The following is a 19,552-nucleotide window of genomic DNA, read 5'->3' on the forward strand; positions in this document are numbered from 1 at the left end:
CTACAAATCCTCTGGTAAGATATAATATTGGTTTTCATAGCTTTGTGCAGGCGCTTTTTCCATCGCTAGGAGTAGTTTTCATCGCTAGATTGTTGGCCTTGTAACATTCTGCTATTGGCTTAAGCAGAGTTGATATGTGACTGCTGGATTATGGTAAGATGCCACGTGAACAAAGTCTACGAACCAATAGACAGGATGGCTGTGGCACGTGCAGCACGTCTGGCCAGCGGGCACATACGCCATAGGCTCCCTGTGTTAAAAGGTGACAACCGAGGCGTGCCGTGAACAAAGCCTACGAACCAATAGACAGGATGGCTGTGGCACGTGCAGCACGTCTGGCCAGCGGGCACATACGCCATAGGCTCCCTGTGTTAAAAGGTGACAACCGAGGCGTGTTCCGACACTCGCTGGCCACGTGTGTCGAAATTCGTTCCTCTGCAAATGTGTAAATACCGGGATTTCCCGAAGGGCAGTGGGCCGGTGTACGGCAAGGCCACCGTTGCCTCCGTGGGGACGCCCACGTAAAGCTGGCACCTACCGACTGCTAGGCTGAGTTCGCGGCACAGGACGATACAAGAATGTACCTATGGTCCATCTTCCTCACAGTCCTCGGGTTGCGAATGATCCATCAGGTTTTGTTTATAGATAAACAAAAAGGGGGAGATGTTGGGATCACCCTGCATGGCTCGACCTTAAGCAGAAGGAGCTGTGGCGTTGATCTCCACGGCTCGACCTTAAGGAGAAGGAGCTGTGGCATTGAGAAGCTGGTAAACAGCTGGATATCTGCACGGCTCGGCCTTGAGGAGAAGGAGCTGTGGTAAACAACTAAGAAGCACCAAAGGAGCGCATGGACACCTGCAGGCAGCGAATCTTGACTGTGTGAGAGGCGCATGGACAGCGCGTGGTATCTTGTATATAGCCAATTGCCATAATGTGTGTAACAAGCTGTAACCAATCGTGAGTGTGTGCGCGGTGACTAAGCGAAAATTATGATATATATTGGAGTCAGACAAGACAATAAACGGCATCGACCTGATCATATTGGTCGTACGCGTCGTGTCCGAGACTTCCGCGTCAGTGTACATAGTTATATATATGGATAAATGTTTTAAGTGGAGTTAGATTCAATCTTTTATTCAGTAAATCCTATCATGGTTTGTTTTATGCAGTTTATGCAGAAGTGCTGCTGCTTTTTTCTCTTTTGGCAAGTGATTATACCTGAGATACAATATATGTGTCTGTAACGAAAGACTCTGTTTCAGCCACATGATAAAGGAGCATTTGATCACATCCTGGGCTCAGCTCTTATATTTCAGCATGTGATGAATACACCCGTGAATGTTGTATCTACAGGATCTGTGGACTTCTTTTAGTGACTAAAAGCAGCTTACCTTATGAAACTATGAATTTTCAGAAAACCTTACAAAACCCTGCAGAGTTGAAGTTACTGGATGGAACAGCAGGTTTTGCACTGTTGTAAAGTGATCTGGGAAATGCTCTTGTAGAATGAAAAAAATCTCTTCTTTGCAGAAATAAAGTTCACTTTCTGTAAACTGAATGAGAAAAGGGATTAATGAATAAAACTAAATAAACTTTAGGACGCAGAGATGTTTGATGTAAAAAAGCGTTATGCTGAAACAATTTTCTACTCAGTAAAACCTACTACAGTTTGCTTTATCCAGTTTAATGTCAGCATGCTGGAAAGCGATGGAAAATTACAAAGTATGTTATTTTCTCCATAACAACAGACCAGCTTTCAGCTGCACAACAAAAGAGCGTGAGACTGGATGAAAGAATTCACTGGAAGTTAAGCAGGAAGTAAAAAAATAAAAGAAAATTCCAGCATCTGCAATGAGGAACGTAGTATTTGCAAATCTTCTCTCTATGGATGGGTTTTCTGTGGAGGTTTTCCACAGGAAGACAGCCTTTTGATGGTTTTGATATACAGTGCTTGCTATAAATGGCGTAAGAGAAGCAATTACCCTAATATGAGTTACAGCCGCTTTATGAGATGACAAAAAGCAGATAAAATGTCAGCTGACACTTCTTTATGTGAGTTACAAAATTTCATGACATATTTTTCAGAGCTAACTGTGATCGCATGTCTACATAGGAAATACAGAACATATTGAGGTTGCATGGAGAAAAAAACAGGGTCTCTGCTAAAACAAAAAAAAAAGTGAACATAATTACAATAGCGGAGAAGTTCATAGTTTAAGTTTGGTAGCCAGTTGCTAACAATGAAAACTTGTTTTTCTTCATTCAATTAAGAATGAAAAATATTTTCCATTCTAATAGGTACAGTTCAAATAGGAAGAAAATCCCATAGATAAGATCCCCTCAAATAAGATAATTTCAAATTTAAAAAAATCCATAGGTCTGATCCAGAGTGTGGCTGCCGAAAACGAGTATCTTATGTTTATGGCCTTCTCCTTTAAATTCACCATAAAAAGAAATTAAACATCTTGCCACCTGAAAAAAAAAGGGACAGATCAAATTTTCAGAGTCTGCCTCAAACTCAAACTATCATATGGGATAAAAATGTTGTGCTTCATACTCCATTCATCTACACTCCCTGGAAAAAGTTCGTCCTAGAGTGCTTCAAGCCGAGTTTAAGTCATTTAGGTCTTGTTTTTCAGGAACTAGTCAGGCAGGACTGAATTTGTGACTACCAAGTTTGCAAATGAGGAAAAGAATAATATTGTCTAATAGATTTCAACTGAAAAACAAAACACAGGGTTCTGGAAGCCATTCTGCTGAGGCTTCGTTCATTAACTTTCATTTAAAATAACGTGAATTCAATGTCTAGTCGCCTCCCAAAGCGAAGAGCTCAACCTTGCTTTGGATAAGACGGAGATTCAAAGTTTAGCTGTTATTAATGAGCAATTCTTGTGCTCTTTTTCTCTCTAGTTTGGTGACAAATTGATGTTTACTACATAGCAAGAAGTGTACAAATGCCCTATAGCCACATTATAATACAGCTAACTGGCAAAGAATTTGCAAAGCAAACAGGCCTACCTGGCAGAAACGTGGCCAAAGATGCAGAACAATGAAGGTGAAGTGTACAGGTGTCACATTTCACATCTCGTCCCACTAAATTTGATGTAATTTCACTCTTTTCACCTTAGTTTCACTCCATCCTTTGACTCTTAGCGGAATCTGTCAAGAATGTCAGAGGATTAAAACAAGAACTCGGAGACATTAATAAAAACAGCAGCATGGAAAGGGTTACTTGAACGGGTTTTACTCCAAGCAGATGTTAATGATAGAAACAACAATCTTCCATATTGGAAAGCATCCCCCAAAACTCCTCTTGACTTCCACATAAAACACAAGTAGTGGATTTATGTGTCGTCTTCCGTAGCTGGAGTGCAAAGGCAAGCTTTTTTGTAAAGGGGGAAAAAAAAATGGGGCCCAAACTTGCTCAGGTCTTCCCTAAATCAGCCATAGCTTTTTGTGCCATCCCCTTATTTTTGTACACCTTTTATAATTCCAGGAGGAAAAAAAAAAACCCACCCAACCCAAACTGCTTTGGATAATAAGGTATACTCCCATTTTCCTAAGCAATGATCAACGCCCGTAGCTACCCCATTTAACTGATCTCCCACCTCAACCTCATGCCCCTCGTCTCCCTGAAACAATCTGTGGAGGCAGCCTGAGCCCATGCACAAGCGTTTCTTGCCCATCACTGTCCGTGGTATTTCTGTGGCACTGTGCAAGGCAGTCCAGTTCCCAGATCTCACATGCTCTATATTCATATGTATTTTTGACTGGAACAAATTTCTTTTACGTTCCAGAAAACAACTTCAGTAGTCTAGAAACTCAACAAATGAGACACCTTTTTGCTGTGATTTTCCTGGAAAAATAAACAAACTTCCCTTGTTTTAAATCCAGGTAATGGAGTATTTTCGTTTTCCAGCAGAACCTAAGGGTGCCAATGAAACCAGGATCCAAATGACTGGAACGGTCCATGGGGACACAGGCAAAGAGACAGAGAACAGGCAGCCCAGTTGCCTGGCCAGAGAAACCAGGGGGTGATTACACGAAAGTTTAAAGCAACTACATAACTGGACACTTCTGTTAACACATTTCTGATTAGCAGGAGGCAGCGAAAGAAGCGTAAAGACAATGACTTCCTCCTAAGGTCCTTAAATTTTCAAGAACATTTTCAGAACATCCAGAATTGTTATCGTATCTTTGTACCCATCAGCCTCAGAGTGTGTTTTCGCTTCGGATGCAACGTATTAAAGCTGTGATAGCAAACTTCAGACCGAGCACATTTTGCAATAAAAGAGCAGAAAAGTACAGACTGAAGAAATAAAACTGGTTCGCTTGCCAGGAAATTACTGCACTATTAAACGTGACGATGAGATTCCCATAATCTCAAAGGAAGGGAGAACATTGGAAACATATTAAAAAGGCTCCAGAATAAATTCAGTGCTTGTTTAAGTGCAAGCAAACCCACTGATTTTGACATTTGCTCCTTTGAACTAGCCAGTATGAGGAGTCTTTGCTTTACCCAGGTTCTTTTCACATAATGCATAGATCCTATACAATCTATTGGCTGGATGATTTTTCCGTTTTAATAGAAACTTGTAACTGCAAACAATGGATAGGGGAAAAGTGTTTTCTTTCATTCTGCTTTATGGAGTACCTATAAATATTTCACTCATTTTTCTGTGCACATGTCACAAACACCGGGCTTCCTTCGGAGCAGCTGTGATAGACACACACACTGCATGTTTCACCTCTGAGCTCGTGGTGGACATAAAGCTGACAAGGCTCAGGTGTGGATCTTTGTAACTACGAACAGAAATACACCTTTATTTAACACTGTGCATCGTCTACTCACTGTTTGAGAAAAACACCGAGTGCTCGCGGCAGTGGAGATGAGCAGCTCACTTCATCAGCACCTCACTAGGGACCGCAGGCAGCCTTTGCGGTCTCATGCTCTCTCCCCAGGAATGTTCAGACCAGCACCGCTCTATCAGAGCCTTTCTGTTGGCCACCCTTACCTTGCAAGTGGCCAGACACCCCACTGTGCAGGTGAAACTCGGCAGAAGTCAAAATCTTCCTGGCACCCAGACAGCTACTCGTGCTCTATTTTGTCTCAACTCCAAAGCGTACTGTGCAATCAACTCAGCAGTGAGCAGGACTAGTGAGAAGATGTGGGTTTTTTCCTGGAAAAGCAATTTTCCCAGGAATACTTCTCTAAGATATTCCACAGAATCCTTTCTCTCGCTGTTGGACACAATTTTAACAGATCTGCAACATAAAGGTAGATTACATTGTTATTTTCACCAAATATGACACAAAAGAAGAATAAACTCACATGTCCTCTAAGAACCTCAAGTTCTTAGACCCTATAGAAAGACGGGACAGCTAGAAAACAACAGACGAACAAAAAGGCACTAAAAACTCTTAACACTTGATTTTTAAACCAACTTGGGGAGGTAATTTATAGTCATAAAGTGGCAGTATTATAAACACCTTGTGTTTACTTCCATTTTTTTTCCCCGAAAATTATAAATCCTACTTCATCTTGCCTTTCGGTTTAGCACATTTCTCTGACATGTACAGCATGCGGCTCGCGGTGAAAGCCTCTGCGAGTCATTCCCACGCATCTGATGACAAAGTCATTTTTAAATTTTTTTTTAAAAGCACAATATAATCTGGTAGTTCAATTATTTTGCGCAATTCCTTTTTTGATAGCTACAACTCGAAATTTTGGAAGAACAAAAAGTATTCCAAATGATCCATTTATCTTTTTACATCCAAGTTACTTAAAATTACTTGATTTTTTTCCCTGTCTTTTATTTAACAATTTGCAATGACAGCTTAGCCTTGCAAAGTTTGGTTACAAAACAGAGCTTTATGTGGCTTGGACTGTAAATTATTAAATTAATTGAGCTTAAATAGAGTATCATCTGAACAGGAAGAAGAGCAGAAATGAGCTGCGTTATCATCATTTATCATATATATGTCATACAGTAAGAACCAAACATCCAGCAAGAGGACAGTAATATTCAGTGAATCCTTCTGCGTTCAGACACTTTCTGCTTCCTTAAAAGTTGTCAAAACCAACGTTTTTTTGTCAGGTGGGGCTCTACCTACTTTTGGGGCAAAAAAATCTGCATTAGTTTATATTCCACTATGTACAGACTAATGACTTAATTTCCACATGCAGTCATTAAGAAACGACCCTTGAATGGCAGAGTGGAATTCCACAGAATCACAGAATCGTTAAGGTTGGAAAAGACCTTTAAGATCATGAAGTCTAACCATCAACCCAACACCACCATGCCCCCTAAACCATGTCCCGAAATGCCACATCTACACATTTTTTGAACACTTCCAGTGATGGTGACTCCATCACCTCTCTGGGCAGAACTTCAAGGGTGAAAATATTCCCTATGAGAATTGAGGAATTTACTAATTTATCCCACTGAACCATAGCTACGGATAAAATGAATTAAAATAATCAGGGGGAGGGAAATGCATTCGCTGGAAAGATTTTGTTGCTTTGAAAATTGTGCTTAAAGGCTGTACACGCCTTGCAAGGAAGACACGTGATGGACTTTGCAAAGCCTCGATCTGCCTTCCACACAAATGCCATCTCAGGAAAATCACCATTATTAGAACAATGGCATTTGCCTTGGATTTTCAGGAGTCAGTGCAAAAATGAAGTAGCTGGTGTCAACATTTTCCCAGCTGCCGCTCCATCTCCCCTTCCTTCAGTGGGAGTCTTTGACTGATGCATGTCAATCCTTACGGATTGCTGGATCTTCTGCCAACACTGCCCTGAAACCTTGCCTTAAGGAAACAGTAAACTGAGCTCAGCAAAGAGGTGTGAATTTTATATACATTTTATATGTAACCTTTCGTATGCAGTTAAACCTAAAATAGAAACAGGAACAAACATCTTTCAGGGAATCACCTCCTCCAGAAATTTCAGCCAGTGTAAAAAAATTGAGGTTGAGGAAGCTACTCTGTTCCACAGGCTGCTTTCAGCTGGAGCAAAGGGCACTTAAAATAACTATTGCAGAAGTAAAGATAATACTGAGTTTTTGCAGACAGTTTATACGCTAAAAAAAAAAAAGAAAAAAAAAAAGAGCACGTGTAGTTGATGCATAAAATCTCCACCTGGTGGCGGATCCTGCCACAGCAAACTATTTTATTTCTAAGAAAAATTCCCGTTCCAACATATTATCAGTTCTTTATTATAGACAATCCCAAAACAACAAGTGGAGAAGGGCGGCCTTCAGAAAAACAGCACTATTATCGTATCTCCCCGATTTTCCATCATCTTGGAAAGCTGAAGAATCCTTTCAGTTACACTGCAGCTACCAGACGCACAAGTGACCCTCCCAGGCCGAAAACAGACTTACAGAGAGCTCACGCTGCACCATGTGTAGGGCAGGGTGGAAGGTGAAGTGTGCCGACTGCTTCTTCAGCTGCAAAAAGTGCCCGTTCCCAAGGAGAAGTGTCCTCTGCCAAGGCTGAACTTCTGCCCTGCTGCTTGGTTTTGCACATTGGTTATTTATAATTGAAAACTTCAAGCAGTTTCAGCTACCTGTGTCCCCAGGGCCCTCCAAATCACAGCACAGTTAGCTTTGTGCTATCATTTATGGGGTAATTCTCCAGCTGCACACAATTAGTTCAGTTTTCCCCTTAACGTTGCTGGTTCTACACCCTAGAGACGTTTTCTGGATACACGTTTTCCTATGTACCTTATTAAAACGTAACGTCCCACTGGCCAAGTGTTTTCCGTAAAGCCTTATTATCTAACAGCATCAGTAAAATGCAATTCTGTAAGACAGAAGAAAATCAGCGTAAAATGGACGTACAAAATCTACGAAGCCAGACTCTTGATCTACAGCATCGTGCGTGCCGTGCATCCCTCCCGATACCCTGTTCCGCCAGGCATTACCGGTGCCTCATAATTAGACAGTTTGGCTCATGACACTTCGTAATGCAGGAACAAAACACCCCTTTCACACCTGATAAGACTGAGCCGCAGTTACAAGCCTTGCACATAGCCAGGGCCTGCGGTGACCTACGGCTCATGACAGCCATCCTCTGCTCCAAGCGTATGACCAAGGCCAGTCGTTTTCTTACACCCATGCGTGCAAATACATAAACACGTAATAGATGCCTCTTCCAAGCCCAGAAGAATCATGTGGCTGCAGACTTTCGTCCACCATTCTCTAAAACATCTAGCAGGGCTGCTGCTGTATACAAATTATTCACTGACCACAATATAACTCCTCCGGGACAAAAATAAGATTTTGTTTAAACTGGCCCAAATCCACTTTCTGTCCAGTCACCCATTTGTGATTTAAAGACAATCAGCATCAAACCTCCGAAGATACTTATATTGAAAGAGCAATGGAATTTTTTTCCCCCCTTTGGCGTTTAATGCTGACATGAAGGGCGAAAGTGCGATGGGAAGACGGCCACAAGCCCCCAGCACCACACCGTAGAGAATTACACAACCGTGTTACATCCTACTCATTTCATAATACATTTTCCACATGCAATGATGATTAAAAATAGTAGTTAAGAGCGTACTGATTAAATAAAAAAAAATCGGCTATGACAAAAAGGTGAAGCATCCTCAAATGGCAAAATCTGTGCAGCATTTGAAGGAAATGAGCACAGAATTGTTTACAAAGCGGCTGTACAGCGCGGGGGGTGGATTTTAAAGCAAAAGCACTGGGGAAAAGTCACTGGTCACGTCAAAACAAGAGGCCTAATACCGGGATTTGCTCTCACCAGAAACACAAACGTACAGAAATAAAATTAAATACGCTCAGCACCCATCGCTCCCCGCCGCGCGCTCGTTGGCAACACGGGCGCTCCGCGGCGAGCCCCGTTCGCGTGCGCGGAGCAGAAGAGCCCTCCAACCCCTTCTTTAACCGACATCTTAAAATCACCTCATTAACGACCCAGCCCCTGCTCCCCAGGGCGCTCCGCGCCGCCTCGGGCAGAGGGGAACCCAAGCGCCGGCAGGTACTAATGGCACCCGCCCGGTGCCGCGGGCGGGAGCTGCCTTTTTAAAGCATCACTTGGAAAAAACGGCGTTTGTGGGGGTCAGAAAACTCGGGGGCGGGGAGGGGGGGGGACTTCGGCACCTCGTGGGGCGCCGCGCACGCGTGTGGTCCGGCACATGGCGGCCGCCGCCAAGGAGGCGCCGGCGGCGCCGAGGGGGATCTGACGAGCGCGGGCGCTGAGGAGCGGCCTCCGTGAAAGCGCCTCCTCCTCCGAGGCCGCTGGGGACCCAAAAGGGACCCGGGCCACCGCAGCCGCGCCTCCCGCCCGCCGCGGCAGGCGCTCGCCTCAGCGCCCGCGTCCCGGGCCCCCCCGGCGGGCAGCGCCGCGGCGGAGGCTCGCCCGGGGCAGGACGACGGCGGCGCCGCCACCTCAGCGCCCCCCCCGCAGCGTGACGGCACCCGGGGGCGAGCAGAGGGCCCCGCTGCGCGGCAGGTGGGAGCGGGCGGCGGGGCGGGCCGGGCCGGCGCGCAGCGGCGCGAAATCCCCATTTCGTGATAGTTCCGGCGGGCGGAGCGGGGGTGACTCACCCGCGGCGCCGGGGATAAATAGGCGGGCGCCTACCTGGGAGCGGCATTGGGTTCTCGGCGCCGAGTACCCGCAGAGTCCGAGCCGCAGCCCCGCCGCAGCGCCAGCGCCGTCGGGACATGATCCTGCCCTGCGCCCTGGTGGCCGCGCTCCTGGCGGCCGGCCACGCAGGTGAGTCCGTCCCGTCTCGTCCCGTCCGCCTTCACGGGGGCAGGAGCGGGTCCGGCCGCGGGTGAGCGGGATCCAAACCGCGCATGGGGATTTCTTTTTTGTTCTCTTCGGCTGCGGAAGGGATCCACCTTCTACTCTTCCCCCCCCCCCCCCCTTATATTGTGATTTCGCGACTATCTGACGTGTGGTAGAAAGGCTGTCAGGCCTCCCTTGGCCCTGTGTGTATAAGAACCCAGCCCTTCTGAGGCGGTTTATTGCTGTCGGGAAGCACAAATTCCTATGCTTTTGTTAATAACTACTACCTGTAGTAGCCCAAAGGCTAATGCAAATGGATGCTCTCTCCCTCCCTCCTGATAAGCCCTGACCTTCGGGGCATTGCCTGCCTGAGTTGGAAGAGTTAGCCCAGCGAGCTGCGAACACCGGTGTGGCTATAGAAGATGCTAACTGGCGCGTTTCGTTTCGTTCTAGCCAACCCTTGCTGCTCCAACCCTTGCCAGAACAGAGGGGTGTGCATGACAACAGGGTTTGATCAGTATGAATGTGACTGTACAAGGACGGGATTTTATGGGGAAAACTGTACGACACGTAAGTATCTTTAACCTCTTTTTGTGGGAATGAAATTTGAGAAATCAGTTCTGGGATTGCAGATTATTCTTGATAGCTTACTTAAGTAGTCTCTCTGTCGATGCTCACAGCGGAATTCTTCACGTGGCTGAGGCTAACACTGAAACCTTCGCCGAATACTGTCCACTACATCCTCACCCACTTCAAGGGAGCCTGGAATATCATCAACAGCATTCCCTTCTTACGAGATGCTATTATGAGATACGTATTAACGTGTAAGTATGAGTTCTCTCTTCTAGTCCTCTTAACTGGCAGCAGTTGCTTGTAGGGTTCCACAAGATTGCACTTGATTGGTCCATATGTAAAGTCAGCAAGCTAAAATGCACTAAGGTGAAAACACTCTAAACAAAATTTAAGATTTCTGCATGATGCAGACTTGTGTGAAACATGCTTTGAAATGGATGTGCGTTTTGCTCTAATTCTAATTTAGGATTTTCCTAACATAAACCTTGCATCAAACTTCTCATGTTAATAGTTTGATCCATCTGATAATCCAGGACCCAGTCCTGTTACTCAGTAACTGTAATCCTGTTTAACATCAGTAGCTGATATGTGTGGAATTTGTCAATGCCAGGCTGCCAAAATAGATGGAAAAGATATTTCGAGACTAAAATGTACGTTTTTTTAAAAAAAACCCTCTTTTCTTTTTCAGCAAGATCACACTTGATTGACAGCCCACCAACTTACAATAGTGATTATAGTTACAAAAGCTGGGAAGCTTATTCCAATCTTTCCTATTACACGAGAAGCCTTCCACCAGTGGGACTTGACTGCCCAACACCAATGGGTGTTAAAGGTAAGGAATAAACCAGACACGTAATGTTCACTTATAATTTCTACTTATCTTACCCTCTTAGGCAAGCAGGTCTCATGGTATTTTCTATAACCTTTTTTCAGTGTAGTTGACTTTAAGAATAGCCATGTTTTGGATCACTATGTAAAGACTTAAAAGATAACTATTCTGGTTCTCATTATTGAGTTACATGCCAAAACCAGGGAATGTAGAAGTTTCTAAAAATCAAGAAAGTGAGCACAGAAGATCGGATAATTCCTCCTATTTGTATGCTGCCATCCTCCAATAATACATTGAAAGTCTTAAGCCTTTTTGTTGTTAGGAACAACATTAAGTCTTGCATAAGTATAGCTGTCTCGAATATCTCACTATTTCTTTCTCTTGCAGGTAAGAAGGAGCTCCCGGATTCAAAGCTGATTGTGGAGAAGTTTTTGCTAAGGAAAAAATTTATTCCTGACCCACAAGGCACAAATGTGATGTTCACGTTCTTTGCCCAACACTTCACTCATCAGTTCTTTAAGACGGACCACAAGAAAGGACCTGGCTTCATCAAAGCTCTCGGCCATGGGGTACGATCATAGCTGTGTAACTTGAATGCAGCACTTAGTTCTTAGGAGCTACTGAGCAGCTAGAATGGTTTCTACAGGTTGTCTGGGTGCACAAAGACCGGTGCACATACTGTGCAATGCTGTGTGCCACACTCTGATGGGCTTACCCCTTCTGTAACTTCTCCTCAGGCAAAATTCCAGCACTCGATAGCATCTCTTCCTGGGTCAGAACCGCTTGTGCAAAGCCTGTGGTTCTGTTTAAAGTATTTGTACAGTGATCTCTGACTTTTTTTTATTATTCCCAAGAATCTGCTTTCACCTAAAGTGTGTTAGATCTAGTGAATATCCAGAACGTCTCTGGACTCTTCCAGACAGTTGCAGAGTTCTGTCCAGCACTGTAAAGTACCTTGTGTGCTGCTAACTGAAGAGAGTTAGTTTTAAAAGAACTTCAGAATCATACTTGCATTTAGGGTCTGCCTGTTTTGTAGATATTCTTCAATAGAAGTGTAATGGGTATGTCTATATGTGTGTATATACAAAGAGCTGTCTGCATAGTAGAAAGTTGCTGATGCTCGAAACGGAGTCCTTTTAAATTGTCAGTCAATTTAACAACTTGCTCTTATGCAGACATGGCTCCAGTTCCCAGGAAACAATTTGGCTTCATTTTAAATTTATCAGTGCATGATACCTATAAGGTAATAATAATATAATTAAAAGGTAAACATGTAAGGGATGAACTCCTATTGGCATCTGTAGAAGTGGGACGTATCTTAAAATGGCAAAAAATGCATGTTGGCTTCATGTTCCAAATGCTTTTATTTTATAGGTTGACTTGAATCATATTTATGGAGAGACTCTGGAGAGACAACTTAAACTGAGACTTCTAAAGGATGGAAAGCTAAAATACCAGGTATGTCTTATCAGAAAAAATGTCTGCCTTATCAGATGACATATACTCCTAAAACTAGTGCTCTGTGCGTGGTGTAGCTGATCTAAAGAGTAAGCCTAAAATCAGTACTAACTGACTCAGCAGCGCTTAAGTCATAAGCATCATAGCTTACAATTCTTGTTTTGTTCTTTCTCCCTCTGTCCCTGGCAGATGATTGATGGAGAAATGTATCCACCAACAGTGAAGGACACTCAGGCAGAGATGATCTACCCTCCTCACATACCAGAACACTTGCAGTTTTCTGTCGGGCAGGAGGTGTTCGGTTTGGTCCCAGGCTTGATGATGTACGCTACAATATGGCTGAGGGAACACAACCGGGTCTGTGACATCCTGAAACAGGAGCATCCAGAGTGGGATGATGAGCAGCTCTTCCAAACCACCAGACTCATATTGATAGGTGAGTGTCACTTCTGCTACATGCAACTCTAACCTCTCAAGTGTGACACTTCTACCCATTATCTACTGCAGCTGCAGTAGGTGTAGTAAGAGGGAAAGCCCTTACTTAAATTGGCACATGAGAGTGTATGTCTGAGCCTCCCTGACCTGTCACGGGGAACTGAAGAAAAGTGAGCTAAGTGATAACTTAATTCCCTATCTAAGGGAAGCAGAACTGAAAGCAGTGAGAAGGCAGGAAGCTAAGGTTCACTTCTCAGAGAGAAAGCATGTGAGGCTAGATGACCTCTTGTGGAGTTTTTTTGTGGGATTCTTCCCCTGGGGTTGGGTCAGTTCAGGTATGTTTTAAAAGAAAGGCTGTGATTAAGTCAGGAATTTATGTAAAACATAATTCTGCATACTTCTGTCTAATTGTTTGCTCAGTGGTATTTCATCTTATGTAAATGGTGATGCACACTAAGCTTGAAAAGACCTTGCCCAAACTGACTGAAACAGTAAACCAAGACAATTGTATTAAGCGTCTCAAAAGCTGCTTTCGGATACGAACTTTCTTCATTAACCCTTACCTCTTGTCCTAGACAGTGTTGTATAACTGAACACAGTGTAGATACTGGTGTGTGCTGTTCTGTGGAACTTACAAGGCAGTGTGTCTTGAGGGGGGAAGCAGGCTGTAGGAAACACTACCACAGCCAAAAACTCTTGAGATATTAAGTGCTGTTCCACCCCTTAGTCACAAAATACATGAATTCTTTTCTAGAAGGTATTACAGAATGTTGAAGTGTGGGGGGTTTTGTGTTTTTTGGGTTTTTTAATCCTGATCACTATAGTATTTTTAGATCAGTTTGGAAATGATATTTTCTCTCAGAGGAGGGTAACTATCCAAAGTTTCTTGGGGAACCGGTACCAATATTCTCTTGTGTTTCATTGACCAACAGGAGAGACAATCAAGATTGTTATTGAGGACTACGTGCAACACTTGAGTGGTTACCACTTCAAACTCAAGTTCGATCCTGAGCTGCTGTTCAACCAGCGATTTCAATACCAGAACCGAATTGCTGCCGAATTCAATACTCTGTACCACTGGCACCCACTTCTGCCTGACACGTTCCAGATACACGACCAGGAGTACACTTTCCAGCAGTTCCTCTACAACAACTCCATAATGCTGGAACATGGCCTTTCCCATATGGTGAAATCTTTCTCCAAGCAAAGTGCTGGCAGGGTAGGTACTTTCTCAAGGCGCTAGTGAACCAGCAGAAACCTAAACGGGCATTGGCACAAGGGGGTGGAATAAAGCTATCCAAACCTAATCATACTATAAAAGCACAACTTCCTCATGACTCTTGTCGGGAGATCTTACTACTTTTCATCTTTATTAAATAGGTTGCTGGTGGGAAGAATGTTCCTGCTGCAGTACAGAAAGTAGCAAAGGCTTCCATTGACCAAAGCAGACAAATGAGATACCAGTCCTTGAATGAGTACAGGAAACGCTTCATGTTGAAACCATTCCAATCATTCGAAGAACTTACAGGTAAGAGTTTTTTTTCATCCTTTCTAACAACAAGGGCCCTGTTCTTAAAATGGCTGACGGAGTCCTGCAATGCTATTGCTGGACTTGAACAGGATAGTGTTGCAATGAAAATAGGATTTTTTTCCACTTACGGTTTTTACTCATCAATAATTACAGGGGAAAAAGAAATGGCAGCTGAACTGGAAGAGCTTTATGGAGACATTGATGCTATGGAGCTGTATCCAGGCCTCCTTGTAGAAAAGCCACGACCAGGTGCCATCTTTGGTGAAACAATGGTGGAGATGGGAGCACCGTTCTCTCTGAAAGGACTGATGGGAAATGCTATCTGTTCCCCCGAGTACTGGAAGCCCAGCACCTTTGGTGGAAAAGTGGGCTTTGAGATAATCAATACTGCCTCCTTACAGAAGCTCATCTGCAACAACGTGAAAGGCTGTCCTTTCACTGCTTTCCACATCTTAAATCCTGAACCCACAGAGGCAACTATTAATGTTAGTACCTCAAAAACAGCAATGGAAGATATCAACCCCACACTACTACTGAAAGAGCGATCTGCTGAGTTGTAAAACATCTATTTATTTATTTAACTGTATAATTTATTCTATTTATGGTTTAAAGTGGTTTAAAAAAAAACAAAAAACAAAAAACAAAACAAAAAAAAAAACAAAAAAAAAAAAACTTGAGCATCTTCATTGTGAGGGTTGCCCTAGGTTCCTTACTCAGGTAAGGCTTCCATTTAGAAAAGGGATTTTCTGTGTTTGAGCTCTACAGTGGTGAATCCCTTGTTTAAAGTCTTCTGTAACAGAACTGTGTATTCCAAAGTGGACAAAGGTTCCAGCTTTTTTTTTAATGCTTTTTTAATACTTGACAAAGGGTGGTGGTGTTTTTTTGTCTTTTCATTTGCTGGGTCATGTAACACTACAAAAGCGAGTTACTGCCTCGGCAACTTCTTAAACTTGAAAACAGGCCATTGAACTGAAAGTACAAGAAAAATTGACTTAACCTTTTCTGGCAGTTCTCATTATGAATTCAGTATGAACACTCAAAGATTAACAAAAAATACATATACTTGACTCATTTATGTAAAAGTCAGAAGTCATTACATTTGTTGTTGATACTACCTCTCCCTTGTTGCAGATAAGGCACTTTGTATAGTAACTTATATGTATTTTTTTATGTGTAAATCTACTTTCACGTGGCATTATACTTTTTAAAAATGTAATTATTTAAAGAAAATAGAACTTCTCTTGGATCCTACTTGGGTTTTTTGAAGCATATGTCACAGAAGTATTACTTGTGTAAGAGGATGATAATAAGGTATTGAGCTTAGAAATAACTGATTCTCAGGCTGCAATATAAGGCTGCTTGTATTTGGATACAGATGTTTTATTGTGCAAGTTTGGGGAGGTCTTAAACTTAGTCCAAAGCATTGGGCGTTTTTTAATAGCTGTAGTTCTCTGTTCTACTTGATGATATAACTTTAATCTCTGTCACTTTAAGGACAGCTGGACAGTATAGCTTTAGTTAAGGTTGTGGCTATAGTATAGCTTTGTGTACGCAAAACACAGAGGTTACTGAGGAACAGTAAAAACTGAGAAGCTCTGTAAATATATGCAGCAGAGAATTGAATACAGAGTAGATCTAGCAAAACTTCAAGGCACCAAGACTTGAAGGTAGCCTATGTCTATGTACACAATCCACATTTGTGACTTATTGGGGGGAAGAGGGCTGATGTTTTGTTTATAACTTATAAACAGAGGCATTTTAAGTAAGTGGCTTTAGCCAGCCAGTTTTAATTAAGCTTGCTAGCACAAAATCTCTTAGTCCTATTCATCCTGATCCAGCACTAAAATACCTAGTCTCACCTGGGCACGTAAGAAGTTACACAGAATCTTGTACCAGCACTTCAAACTTTGCATATAAGGGTATCTTTCTTTTAATTTCTAGAGAGGAAATGTAGAAGATGATCTTCCCATAAAAACAGCTGGGGAACTATAGGTAAAAAGAAAAAGTCACTTCAGAGTGGAATAGAGCAGCAACCTGGTATTCTGTGCCCCTGCTCAAAATTCCTTGACTACTTGTGGAAAAGGACTTGAGTTTTATATTGCATCTGAATCTCTCAAACACTTGTAGAGGCTCGTGCATTGTAACGGTTATGGCAGTAGAGTAGTTTGACTGTGACTTCTGTTTCTGTTGATTTGTTTAGAGACACCGATTGCCTTATGCTGTGTAAGTTTGTAATTGTACGCAGGAATAGCTGAATCGAGATCTCCTATAGCAACCAATACCAGGTTGATTTGAGGTGGTCTTTGGTATAAATGCTTTGGGAGAAAGAAGGGCATTTGTTTTCCTTTTTCTATTTGAAGCATGAAGAAGGGGAAAACTTCACTAACCTTGTATTAAAAGGTGGTCAGTACTGTATACGCTAATAAGTGAAAACTGCTTGGACACTTGTTAAATGTATAACTGTCATTCAGATCCATCTTTGGAACACGCTTCTTCAGAGCACCCTTCTACCACTAACAAGGAAAAATGTTTGCCTTGGAGTCAAAGGGAGGCAAGTCTGGACAGATGTAGTTGTTCTGGGGTAGGTAAAGAGGAATTCCTCTAGCCCATGTCACTTGAGTGAGGTTATAAGCTGCTTCAAACAGGAATCATGTTCACTCTGCATTTTGTACTCTGCAGCCACATTTCAACAGTCACCTATGACCCAACCTGCTGGGTTTGGCTGGGTTTGAGTTGCTCATGATAAATGTGTATGTTTGAGATTATTTATTTAAAATTCTGTGAATTGTTTTTCACTTTATTTTTGTAGAGCAAGAATGTTTTTAAAATGCAGTTGTTTATATAAATAAATTGAAAACATTACCTGTATGGGCTCATTTGCTTGTGATTTCCTTCAGCAATATTTAGTATGAAACAATTCTTTCATCTTATTTGCCCCTCAACAGTAAATGGAGAATTCCAGGGAATTATCAACACCCAGTAACAGCGACAGCACTGAAGTCTAGATCCTGTTATCTCTCATATCCCAAAACAAGCTCCCTGTAACTTAAGTCATCCAGCTAGGGTTATTTTTTCCCTTTGGTCACTTGCAAAAGGGGATTTCACTCTGACATCCCTGGAGAAGCCAACTGCTGTTGGCTGTAGTAAAGATGCCAGCAATGCTACCTCTTGAGTACCCAAATGCTTTAGAGGGAAAGAACAACACTGGTGTTACACACAACCGCGTTGGTGTAACCAACCTCCTCTCACCACTTTCCCAAGCAAGAGCACTCCTCGGGCATTTCTCTTCAAGCTTAGGGGAAACTTCTCTGGGCAACAGCCAGCCGCTGGGCAAGGTCTTCGCACTGGAGCGTGTTCCCGGCGGCGGTAGCTTGCCCCTGCAGTCAGAGAGCAAACCGCAGCAGAGCGGGCTCAGCCAGCTGCAAAAGCCACGTCTTCATCGACGCTGTTGGCTGCCTTCCCCTGTGCGAGGGTCCCGCTTTGTTATCGCCGTCACGGTTGTCACCGAGTAGCTTTGCAAAGCGTGGTGCAAGCTGGAAAGACGGGCGGTGGGGCCAAGAGAGGAGCAAGGGTGTGCTTCATAAAAACAGAGGCAGGAACTGCAGGAGTTGGTGTAACGTGTGTTCCTCTCCCACAAAGAGCACCTCTGAGCCCACCCAGTCTCTTCCCTACATTTTCATTTCTGATAAGAAATGAGGGAAAGCTATGAAGAAGACAACCAAGGGGATCATGCGTCTTCTACTGCCTCAGTCAACTCCTACCACCTCCACCCAGCCGCTGACCGAACGCCACCTCCAGCACCCTTCTGTGCTCAGCCCCCCGCTATCATTCTGCTGTTGACTGTCGCCAGTATTCCCCCATCCCAAAAGTGCTGCCCTGTCCTCTCACAGCCCCTTCCTAGTGACCAACCTCATAGCCTCTGTCCTTCACCCACGGTCACCTTCCTTCCAACCACCCAAAACCCTCTTTGGTCCGAGGCTCATCCCAGTGACCTGCAGCTCCATGTTCCCAATGACCCTCCAGCCCTGGGAATGTGACAGTCCTCCTCCCTCTGCTCCGTAGCTCCTTTCCATCTCCACCATTGTGCAGTTCCCTTATACTCCTATTGTGCCCAGGCACCCAAACACCTCCAGCAACTCTCCTCAACTTAAAACTCAGTCCTCATCACTTCAGCGACCAACATCGGCCCCCAAAAAATGAAACATCCTGAGGGCCCTTGCCAGAGCATCACTCCAGTCCCCCTCCCGGCCACCGTGGAGGCTGTGTGTGAACGGAGGCATGTGCAGGCCATGTATGAGCAATGAGGGTTTTTTTACTTTAGTAACCAGTCAACTCATTCGCTCTACAAGTTAATTAATTTCTGACATGTTTCTTTTTCGAGGGGAAGCCAAGGGAGGGAGCCAGCGAGGATGAGGCCCATCACTTCAGCGGGAGGAGGACGTGCTCAGCCACCACTGCCGGGTAGCGAGGCGCTGCACGGGGAGGCGCGGCAGCACGAAGGCAGCAGCGAGGTCATCCACAAAGAAGGTGTTTCGGGTGACTGCTGCCCTAATTAGGGAAGGGCCAGTCCAGATGGATTCAGTGCGTGATGGATGAGATAACTCAATCGTGGAGGAGCTCCTCCTTCCCTCTGAGCAGGGGCAGGTCCTGATGATACAAAAGTCAAGAATGTTCCTCAGAGGAAACCTGCCCTGTGAAATACCTGCTCTCCAGCCTGGGTTGAGGTAACTGTTTCACCCAAGGCAATGCAGAAAAGGAGGGGGGCTCAGCATTTAAGTCATACCCTTGGAGGGAAGTCCATCAAGAAGCACGAGAGCTCCATGCTTTGGGAGCAGGTCACCATACACCATCACCTTGACCGAGGACTTTTGACGTATGTCATTTGCTCGCTTGCCCACTACGTAAGAGGTCTTTACGGGCACTGAGTCGGAGCCCCGCGGGCATCTGACCGGGTTTATGGC

At 44.0% G+C, this 19,552-nt stretch overlaps 1 protein-coding gene across 1 annotated transcript; it reads left to right on the top strand.

Moving 5' to 3' along the window:
- Positions 1 to 9,698: 9,698 nt before the first annotated feature.
- PTGS2 (prostaglandin-endoperoxide synthase 2) lies at positions 9,699 to 15,701 on the top strand (the record flags this gene model as incomplete). Its single annotated transcript, XM_082002837.1, has 10 exons — positions 9,699 to 9,750; positions 10,219 to 10,335; positions 10,446 to 10,589; positions 11,027 to 11,170; positions 11,555 to 11,736; positions 12,542 to 12,625; positions 12,815 to 13,061; positions 13,993 to 14,279; positions 14,441 to 14,588; positions 14,745 to 15,701. 10 exons carry the CDS (start codon positions 9,699 to 9,701, stop codon positions 15,149 to 15,151), a joined length of 1,812 nt encoding a protein of 603 aa, XP_081858963.1. The 3' UTR covers positions 15,152 to 15,701.
- Positions 15,702 to 19,552: the final 3,851 nt, after the last annotated feature.

This window comes from Phaethon aethereus, assembly GCF_964289735.1.
Source record: "Phaethon aethereus genome assembly, chromosome: 8".
NCBI classification, from domain to species: domain Eukaryota; kingdom Metazoa; phylum Chordata; class Aves; order Phaethontiformes; family Phaethontidae; genus Phaethon; species Phaethon aethereus.